The 11,576-nt window shown below is 34.0% G+C and overlaps 1 protein-coding gene across 2 annotated transcripts in view; it reads left to right on the top strand.

Annotated features, from left to right (window-relative positions):
- The window catches only part of LOC129796145 (limbic system-associated membrane protein), a 74,686-nt gene that overhangs the window by 58,784 nt on the left and 4,326 nt on the right, over positions 1 to 11,576 (top strand). For both annotated transcript variants that reach the window (XR_008751180.1, XM_055837909.1), the window contains exons 5-6: positions 6,647 to 7,047; positions 10,472 to 10,642. Coding sequence is in view for 1 of the 2 variants with exons in the window: in XM_055837909.1 (XP_055693884.1) it covers positions 6,647 to 7,047; positions 10,472 to 10,642 (572 nt within the window). In the remaining variant the exon portion in view is untranslated. The remainder of the gene's footprint in view (positions 1 to 6,646; positions 7,048 to 10,471; positions 10,643 to 11,576) is intronic.

Genomic DNA, 11,576 nt, shown 5'->3' on the forward strand with positions numbered 1-11,576 from the left:
CTCAGAAAATAACTTAAAATCAACCTTTCAATACACCCTTTAACCCTTTAAGGTCCATTGGGTCATACGCTGACCCAAAGGCTCGATTTTGAAAATGTTAATTTTAAATAGTTATTTTCTGAATATTGAGTCCAAATTAGTACAAGACTATGTCTTTACAATCCCTGATCATTTTATGACCATAAAAGGACATCCCCAAGGACACCCAGGATCAGGAAAGACGAAGGACTGTAAATTTTTGAGTTGGGGTTTTTTTGCCAAAAATGTCTTATTTGAACTCAAAGGAACCCATAAAAATTATTTTTAGTTCAATCAACTTGCTAGATTGATCGCGTACATTAAAGGGTTAACAATGGATGTTTATTTGAATGATTTTTAAAAAGAAAAATTTCAAATATTAGAAAATTATATAGTAGTTTCAGTGGTATATTCCTAAAATAAATTTGAACATCCTAAAAATGCTGACAATTCAAGTTACTTCAAGAAGTTTTTTAGAAAAGTTTTTCGGTTTGAATAAATTAATTTTAAACTAAAAATTACATTACAATTAGTCAAACGTGGAAAGAAAAATATCAAATGTTATAAAAGAAACTTTAAACGTACCTATCAAAGAAGCATTGAAAGTTTGAAAAAAAATGTGAAATGTTTGAAAAGAAACGTCAAATGTCTGGAAAGAAAAATAGAGATTATGGACCTGAAAGGGTTAAAATGGTGGTACAACCTACACACAGAGAAATTTTGACCAAAAATCGTAGTGAAACTGTCAATTTTCGTGAGTAGGCCACTTACATTCGTTAATGACGAGTATTTCCTATATTGTTTACATTAGACAGTGCGACTCAAACAGAGGTTATGTGCGAATATTTCACTCGCATTCGACTAATGCGAAAAATTTTTCTGTGTGTATATATAAATTGTGCCTTATAAGGATTTCCAGGCGCCATTTTGAATTTTAGGAGATACGCCAGTAAAATTCAATTTTTATTTTTAAAAAAAATCCGTGCTAAAAGGGTTGACAAAAGTTCTATTCTATCCACCTATCAATTGATCTCTAACGAACCACAATATTAAATGAAAAAAAAAAACAAAATATGGCCATTGCATAATATTTTAACCATCTTGACAATTTGCACTAAAACATATTTTTTGCATATAAAAAAAGGAATTATTTTTCATGGTTAACATAAAATAAATTCAGAATAAACTTTCCAAGTTGTATGCGGCAGCAAATTTATTGCCAATGAAGTTGACAACGAAGTCATAATCTTATATGGGTGCAAAAGGGGAGTATCTTCGTGCACTCAGGCTGGTGGAAAATTAAAGTCTCGCCCCAGTGAGTTTGGGACAAGCTATATATATGCATGTGAGGAGAAAGTTTGTGCAGCTTTGCAAAAAAGGGGCAAAAGCATCGCCACATAAATGGTCCAACTTAAATTCCCCCAAGCGTGGAAGTCAACGAAAATTTCCGCCTACGCTCCTTTTTTTTTGCCTTCGCTCTACTCTCTCGTATAAACTTCTTTTAAAAGCCACTATTTCAATCAACTCACTGCAAATTTCCACTGAATAATTCATGTCCAGTCGGTGGAACGTGTGAAAATGCCATTTAATTTTCTCCTCATATTCATCCCACCTCAACCCCTCATCCCCACACACATGACCATATTACCCCCCCAGGAAGATATATTATTTTAGAGTCACCTCCTGCATTACCCCACCATACCACACAAATCACTCGCGTCTCGCTTTGTAGCTTCCACATTATATTAGTATGTATTTCACGTGGGCGAAGCTCATCTGTATCAATTACCTGACATTTTCGTTTAACATCCACCACCTCGCATGACATACGGTGTACTTGCAGCCACACAATGTTCAAATAACCCCGACATTTCTCACCTAAACAATAGGAAGGAGAATTAGGGGTTGGAGGGAGGTTTGTCTTTTCTTTCATCACCTCCTCCTTCCGGGTGGTATCTTGCCCTCTTCTTGCCCTTCAATCGCCGCAATGTATCAGTATGTGTCTAGGTACATACATTTCTTGAATACATGCAATAATACCTTAATGAAGTTTCTAAAATTAATCTCACATCGGGTCGTATACAACCACAAAGAAATCCTTGAAATTTTTGAAATTCCAGAACTTTCAACGATTTCAAGGATTATCTTTTCTCTGAATAGGATCAATTGTTTGTTTTTGGGATCTTATTTATTGCACTATTGCAATTCTTTATTAAATATATTTTTTAATTGTACAGTCAGGTATTACTTAGCGAATTTATTTAGATCATGGATTTTTGTACGTTGTCTAATACCACTCATTTTGTTCCTCATCAAAATCGTTTTTTGGGAAAGTTTTTTTTGGGGATAGATTCTTAGGTCTCTTGGGCAATAATTACAACCAGAATGTTGCAAAATAGCGCAATTATATACTAAATAAATGAAAATGAAAATGTATTTCCAACAAAGGAACTTTAGGTGTTTAACTTTGGCATAAGGAGAGCTTTTAACAAGTATCAACCACAGAAATAATCTGAAAGTTTATTAGAATAAATCTATATTTCAATGAAAAAAAAATTATAGTTATGTTGAGGTATTAATTTTAATGACTTCTGGCAAAAAAAATTTCTTTAATAAATTAATTTTAATCAATAACTGTTTGAAAGTCAATCATAACGCGTCCAGTTATTAGAGTTGGTATACCACAACGCGGATGGGTCAGTCTATGCGTTGTAATTTAATTTGTGAGTAGAATTAGTAGGCAAAGTCGATTTTTTTGTAAAATTTAGCAATTTGACAGATTAAAATGCTTATATCTTAAGTTCTATTAGACCTACAGAAATTTCTTAACTAGTTATGGAAAGCTATTGAAATAAGCTATAATCTGATGTATATTGCGATACATTTCAAGGTCACCTCCAGAACACAAAATGGCGGATTTTTGTTCTACCAAAACAGTTTTTTGCACTTTTTGTCCACAAGGAATGGTTCTAGAGGTTTCTGATGTTCCGGAAAGTTATAGAGTTTTGCAAAACCTTTAATTTGATACCAAATTGAGCAAAATCGGACAAGCCGTTTAAGAGATATGGCTATTAGAACTTTTCAAATTCAAGAATTTTTCAAATGGCCATATCTTCTAAACGGCGACATAGATTTTCTTCATTTTCGGACTGATGATAGATATTGGGTCAGGCTACAACATATCAAAATTTAAAGGAAATCTATAACAGATGTTCGGAGATATTGCCCCTTAAAGTTAGGAAATTTTTGTTTTAGATTTTAGCGCCTCTTGCGGATGTTTTTGAAACTTGGAATGTTCTAGACAGTTGTAGGGCTTCTCAATACCTTTCATTTGATACCAAGATGGTCAAAATCGGTCAAGCCGTTCTCGAGTTATATCGAAAAAACACTTTTTGCTTTAGGCCGCCATATTTGCTAAACCGCTTGACCGATTTTCAAGTATGATTTGTTGATGAAAACATCTCACTGAGCACTACAACATACTAAAATTTCAGACCTCTAACTATAAGGGAAGTGGTTCACGGTATTTCAAAATGGCGGACGGCGGCCATTTTGAATTTTAAAAATGTGAAAAAATGAAATTTTACACCCACATTTCTATAGAAAACTTCAAACCGGAAATCTCTATCTGTTACTGTTCTTGAGATATAAGGCAAAGTTTAGCGCAGAGGCCGGCAGGCCGGCCGGAACATTTTTTTTCCACCACCATTTTCGTAATGTGGGATGTCTAAAACGTGCTCATACCAAGTTTGAGCCCGATCTGAGGTGGTCCGTTTTTCCGACGATTACAATACTTGGTATGCCACGATTGTGGTATACCAACTAATAAACAAAAAATGGCAAATATTGCGTGAAAACTGTAGGATTGATTGATAATTGCACGAAAATTGTATGATTGACCATTAATTGAGCATCAATATTGGTTTATGGATCAGTGGTTATAGGCATAAATTGACCAAACAATTGATGAAATTATTTGAAGAACAATCAGTCGTATTTTGCAACAAATAAATCCTTGAAATCACAGAGAAAGTCTTGGAATTTCAGTAATTTCTTGGTCGTTAGGACCGAATATTTTGCCAATAGTTGATCAATCTGTGGGCAAAAATTGATTGAGGTGAAATTGACTCAATATTGACTCTATCAATATTGAGTTTATTAGATCCGGAGAAGTAATGGGTTGCTAACGAGAGACTACCACATGAGGGCCTTTTTACGGATAGGAGTGTTGGCGGCTGGGGTGCATTTTCGGGCACTTTGCGCCCCAGGCTTTCTGATTCAGTTACTTGATCTGACTCAATTTTAATTATTGATCAATCCTTAGTCAATTTGATTGAATTAATTATATTTAAACACTTTTTGACCCAATCAGATGTTTACTAGGTATCTTATAAAGTTATTCTCAGAAGAATTCTCTTCTTTCACGTGGAAGAAATTCCTTTGAATCGCTTTAGATCTCAGTTTTTATTTAATGAAAAGTAATCCTATATTCACCTTAATTATAAATTGAGTTTGCTCTTTAATACGATCTTACTCTGTCCTGAAAAAGTATATTCATAAAATGCAATATTAAAAAAATATATAATATTATGTATAGAAAATGTCCCTTTTGTGTGGGAACATCAACAGGGGCGTTCCTCGCATGCAATGATTTTCGATAAAAAAAAAAGTGGTTTAAAATTGCATGTTAATTGGAATCTCGTGCCAATAAGTTCTCACTGTGTTTGCATAATTTTATTGCAGCATTTTTCATTATAACTAACTCATATACTATTTATTATTATCCTCTGTCAAAGATATTAATTTTTACAAATGCTTATTTTGTGCTGAAAGTATTGTTTATTGATGCGAAAAAATCGATCGTAAGTCCTGGAGGAAAAAAAAATATAATTGGAATAACTATTTGACATTTTAATATTTTTCAAGCTAATCTATTAAAAGGCTTTCCCGTCTGTTTAGCTATGCATTTTCACACCGTTGGTCCGATCGCGATGTTTGGTACAGAGACTACTGATACCAGGCGATTGTCACCAACGAATAAATCTTCCATTAAATCTATTTCAATTCATCACAAACACCCGCGAAGCGGGGCGAGGAAAATTGGAGCGAAGCGTCAATTTACTTCGTCCACCCCATAATTTTCACCTAGCTTGAAATTCTCATTAATTTTGATTCAAATTAAATTTTGTTATAAAATGTGAAAAAAAATCATTGACTGCTGGAAATCACAGGGTAATTCATTATGAGTTTTTACTTTTGTGAAATGTCAACTGATATGAATTTTATTTAAAAAAAAAAATGCCAATTGCAGAATTCAATAAAAATATCAGCGGCAGATATTGAATGAAAATTCTCTTTCAGCATTCAAATGTTATTTTTTTTATCACTTCAAAAGAAGCTTTGTATTAATGAATATATAAAATAATTTTAATTTATTGTCAAAGAAGGATAAAGCGTCGTTAGTATTGATATTATGAATTTGATCTCCTAATTAACAAAAAGTAAAATATGTAGGTTAAATTCATGATGCAAATTAAGAGCGTTTTATCTCCACTCACCGTATTTTGAGTCAATATTGTGACTTTCCCGCTATATTGGAAAATGAAAATTTAATTAAACAAATAGGTCAGGTAATAACGTCTCATTAGTTCGTCAAAAAATCGCCTGTTTCGACATCTCGTGAATGTCCAAACACAGGCCTAATATTAAAATTTAAACAAAAAAATCACTAAGCTTTGCACGATTGTAAAGCAATCAGCTAAAAGTTGATGACAGATATTTTATATTAAGAGGGATTTTTTTTCTACATACTTTGTATCAATAAAATTGTTTTGAGCTCATATTATTTGGCTTTTGAGCTGAGCTATTATTAAAAATGCTGAAATACAATTAAAATTTCATGAAAAAAAGAATAATGTGATTTATGTAAAAGTAAATTCAATAAATGTCGATATTTCAGTGTTCCCACTTAACTATTATTAACGTCATATCATGCATTAAATAACACTTGAAGTGCCCCATAATTATGTGAAAAATTTATCATTTCAAAAGGTTAATAATTAATTTATGAAGCTTTTATTCCAGGCTAAAAAATTGCGCATTTTTTTTTTTATTTAGTAAATAAATTTTCGCAAACCTATAAGAGCTATATACATACATTTCTGTTCGTATGAGAGCAGGTATGAGAGGAAACCTCATTGAACAAATTAAACTTTTATCCCCACTCAAATCTTCCTGAAGGCTGCAAATTAATTGCAATAAATGAAGATGGAGTTTCAAAATGACGAATTAAATTAATTTTCATCGAGGGTGGATGCTTGAGTTTTCATATTTGTCTAAGGATTTCCCCACACTCAATAAAGTTCTACGGGGGGGTGGTTAAATTTCCTGTGAGAAAATGCATCCGTTGTAGCATCTCAACTTCATTGACTGCTTCCCTCCCCTCAAGACTTCATCCCAACCACATATATAGATACCATATGGCATGAGGATGAGGAATACTCTCTCATAAGTTTCTCTCGATGTTATGTTTCAGAGACAGTTTTCCTTAGAGCAATAAGCAATATTGAGGCAAATGACGGAAAGTTTCCACGTGATTTATTGTTTCGTTATATTCTGTCTTTTGCAGCTCCACCCGAGATTACGGTGGAGAAGAGTTGGGTACATGCAAGTGAGGGGTATGACATTGAGCTCTGTTGCACCGTGCACGGCGATACAAATTCCGAGATGCTGTGGTTCCAAAATTCCTTCCTACTGGACGCCACAGATCGACGCACGATGCACTCAGTCGGTGAGCAGTACATCCTGTCCATTAGGAATTTTCAATCATCCGACTTTGGGAACTACAGCTGTGTGGCTGATAATTCATTGGGACGCACGAAGAAGTACATTGAAGTATCAGGACGTCCGGGACCGGCTACATTCCTCTCACCGGCCTACAGTGGGCATCTTGAATTCTACAATCTCACCTGGAACATCGAATCGATTCCACCACTTGAGGAAATAAGGCTTCTCTACCGGAAGTTGTTGGTGAGTTTATTTTAAAAAAATTTCTTTAAATTCTCTTAAATTAAAAAAAAAAATCCTGGAATTTGATAGGAAAGATATTTTTTCACAATTCAAAATTAAGAAAATTTCGTTTTTTTTTAAATTATGTAATGTTAATTAAAATGTCGTGTTCCAGCTTTATTGTAGCATGACTGACAGCCTTCTTCTTGTCTTTGTAAAGGGAAAAATGTTGAAAGAGAAACAAGTCAATTATAGGTCAGATTTCAATCGCTATTCAGTACAGATTTTACTTTCTCTTTACGATTAATTTCTAAAAACAATTAAAGAAAGAAATAAAGAATTTTTATACCTACTCCAAAAAAAAAATAAAAATGTTGTGTTCGTGTGTCCAAACACCTTCTTATAATTCATTAAACGTTATAAAAACATGAAAATCATTCAAAAGAAACGTTAAACATAGAAAAGCAACATTAAAAGTAAAAAAAAATATTCGGGAAAGTATTTTTCCATTTCACTTCATCATTTTTACGTCGGCTACACAAAAGTAAGAAAAGATACGTTAATTTTTTTTCTTCAAATCTTAGAAAAGAACCGTCGGATGTTGAAAAAGGATCATCGTACGATTAAATGTTTTTATTTTTCTTGGGGTTTTTCTTAAACTTGGTTTTTCAGTGTTGGCCACATTTAAAAACTTATTATTGAAGAGTAAAAAATCACTTTCCGCCATTTTGTGGGCGACGCCATCTTGTGATTTTTCTTAAAACACAAAGGTAGGTTTTTCTCAGGATCTACTGGATGGATTTTGATGGGGTAAAAAGCAAATGAAAGAGAACATGTCAGTGGAAAATGTACCGGAATGGAATTTTGATTTTCCATTCTGGGGCTGAGAAAAGTGGAAAAACGTCAACAAATCGTTAACGAAAATCACTTTTTTTTTTCATTTTACTCAGCCCCAGAATGGAAATTCAAAATTCTCTTTACTTTATTGTTTTAACACATCCTGGACGGCTTGACGCACATCGGCGTCCACTGACAGTTCTCAATTCTGTACGCTGTAACAATTTGCCACTCTTTTTGCGTTTGACATTTACCCGGTAGGAAAACTTCTCCAACATTTTTTCAGCCAATTTTGATTGCTGACTCGTAAGGTGTTCATATATGATTAATAAATCTATTATTTATTAAATTTATGAAATGATTTGAAATCAGCATTTAAAAGATTTCAAATAAGTTGTGACAAGAAAAAGGAATTATCTAGAATATTCTAGATAATGATAATTCTGGATATTATTATCCTATGAAGGAAATATAAATAACAGACTAAGTATTTAGAATATTCTAGATTTTTTTAAATCACACTGTCAGAGTAGATATTAGCTAAATACATGTATTATGAAGTTTTCAGAATTTTTAGAATAAAAAAGTCAACCTGCTTGTTGACGTTATCATCAGGTGATTTAGGTTATATATTTTACGAAAAGAAAATTTTCCTCTTGCATAACCTCAATTTAATTTTTGTGATAAAAAAAATGCTTCATAATGTTTAATAGCAAAAAGGAAACTCGTCTGAAAGATTTTCACTGAAATTATCCCATAAATCTGACTTTTTTCCACATGAATATAAAAGTGCGGTTATGTTGGCATGAGAAAAAATGCCATATACATATGTCCAAAGATTTTTGAAAACTAAATTGTGTTTCCTTTGCGATAATTTTATATTAAAAAAAATTTGTGTTACACATAACTGAATATTGTGTCAAATAAATATTTTCTAATAACGTGCGAAGAACATAAGAACATCATGGTCCCACCGGGTAACATTTCTGGACGCCAGTGACTAATTGTTACATGTCGTGTAAAAAACCTTTGGGAAGTATTTTACCCGTCGTCAGTGTGTTAAGAGCTTTGATATTATAATTTAAGCTAGCTTGCTGTCGAGCAAGAGCACGCAAGTATATGTATGTAGTACATTGTAGACTTCTTTATTCAAAAAGTAAAGTTCAAGGGGTGTTTATCTGAATGAAAATCTTCGGATCTTCGGATTATTCGCCAAATATTCGGATGATTCGCCAAGATTCGGATTATTCACCAAGATTCGGTTGATTCGCCAATATTCGGTTGATTCGCTAAGATTCGGTAGATTCGCCTATATTTTTTATGCACAAATAACACTTTTTAGGCAAAAAACTATAACTTTTAAGCATTTCGCGTATTATAGACGTACCTAAATGTGTTTGTTTGAATTTTTTGTACTATGTTTCAAATTTAGAACAATTTTTTTGTAGAAAAAGGTTCTCAAATCGTCGGAAAATTCGATTCTCTAACTTCGGGTCCAAACTGTGCTTAAAACCACGTTTTATACATCACATATTTGTTTCGTAGAATATGGCCTGTAGGCCGTCAGCTTTTTGTTGGTCAAGCTGGTAACAGATATTGAGTCAGGCTACAACATATCAAAATTTAAAAGATTTGCCTAATTTGGATTCGGAGATATTGCCCCTTAAAGTTAGGCAATTTTTGTTTTTGTTTTTAGCGCATCTTGCGAATGTTTTTGAAACTTGAAATGTTCTAAACAGTTGTAGGGCTTCTCTATACCTATTTGATACCAAGATGATTAAAATCGGTCAAGCCGTTCTCGAGTTATATCGAAAAAACACTTTTTGCTTTAGGCCGCCATAATTGCTAAACGGCTTGACCGATTTTTAAGTATGAGTTGTCGATGAAAACGTCTCACTGAGCTCTACAATATACTAAAATTTCAGATCTATAGCTATAAGGGAAGTGGATGACGGTATTTCAAAATGGCGGACGGCGGCCATCTTGGATTTTGAAAATGCGAAAAAATGAAATTTTACACCCACATTTCTATAGAAAACTTCAAACCAGAAGTCTCTATCTCTTGCCGTTCGAAAGTTATAAGGCAAAGTTTAGGCGACCGGCCGGCAGGCCGGTCGGATCAAAAATGTCACTCCAACTTTTTCGTAATGTGGGGTGACTAAAACACCTAAAATATAACTTAAACGAAGTTTGAACGCGGTCTGAGGTAGTCAGTTATTCCGACATTAACTATTCATGAAGAATATTGATCAAAATTCGCAAATATTTGCATAATTTCCCAATATTCGCCAATATTCGTGAAGATTCGGATTATTCGCCATGATTCGGATGATTCTCTAAGATTCGTCAAGATTCGCGAAGATTCGCCTAAAATACCCAAAGATTCGCCAGATAAACACCCCTTGGTAAAGTTATTGTCTACCAGATTTCCTTTGTTCAGACCATCCCATATACATAGGAAGGAAAATTGCTTCGTGGTACTAATTTTTGTTTTCCAGCAAACTATCCATTGCAAAACGAGGGACTTTTGTACAATAGCCAGGTGTTGGCAATAATTCAGACAACTTCTCACGCATAACCACCATCGTTTTCTCTGGTTACATTTTAGATGAACGATACGTACCAGCATCCAGGGAAGTGGCACGACGTCGTGCTGGTGCCTACGCTGACACGTTCGGAGCCCAACCACTTTGTCATGTCGCACACCATCAAGGGTCTGGAACGGAATTCCGTCTACGAGGCGATTATCCAGGCGAAGAATCGATATGGGTGGAATGAGGTAATTGACATGGGGCCCCATTTCACCATCGACCCCCATAAATAACCCGATGGATTGCTGTCAAATTGACGACGGTGGGAAAATGTTGATGAGACGATGGAGACACTCATAAATCTCCACTCTTGCCACTTCCTGGGGTTTCACACTTATATTTTCCCATTCAAACACACACGCACTTTCTCCTGGACGTTTCTTTGAATTTCCTCCCAGGTATTCCTCCTCCGCATATAACCTACCCCGCAGGCACGTTTTCCCATAATTTATTTCTATATGGGATTGGTTTGTGGGATTTCTCTTGAATCTTGTGAAAATGGCAAAAATCACAAATTGAGAGAGACATCCCAATTTATTAAGCTGAATTGCATTTAATACGAAAAATTACATTTCACAAAATCCAATAATATTGTTCATTTCACTTGAAGAAATCGCGAAATTTATTTGCTGTTAAAGATCATTTAAAAATTTAAACAATTTATCTCTTCTTTTCCTTTTATTTTTTCTTTTCTTTTTCTTCTACAAAAAAAAAGAAGAAATCTTGTTTGTTGTTGAATTCACAGCATTCCACTGAAAGGTCTGGGGGAAATGAAAAGTAAAGAAATTGGTCTCCAGGTGTTGCAAGTTTTCCTTGAATCAATTCACAAATTGATTGTACTTGACAGCCAAACAATTTTCTCAGATTCACTGGCACTTTTCCTGATGGAAGCATTTGCGTCAATGAGAAAAACATTCCTAAAGATGATTTTCTCATTGTTGTTCTGCCCCATTTTGACCCCCATCCATCGTTTATGTGGGAATCAATTGAAATTGTACGAGGAATGTTGAGTTGGGAGTGAAAAGGATGGTGGTAGGTAAAGACATTTCAACTTCTTCTTAATTTTTCTTAGAATGATATTAATTATTTTTTTCCAATGAAAAGTACTTTGATGCTGCTTGG

Source organism: Lutzomyia longipalpis, chromosome 4, assembly GCF_024334085.1.
Source record: "Lutzomyia longipalpis isolate SR_M1_2022 chromosome 4, ASM2433408v1".
Classification (NCBI taxonomy): Eukaryota; Metazoa; Arthropoda; class Insecta; order Diptera; family Psychodidae; genus Lutzomyia; species Lutzomyia longipalpis.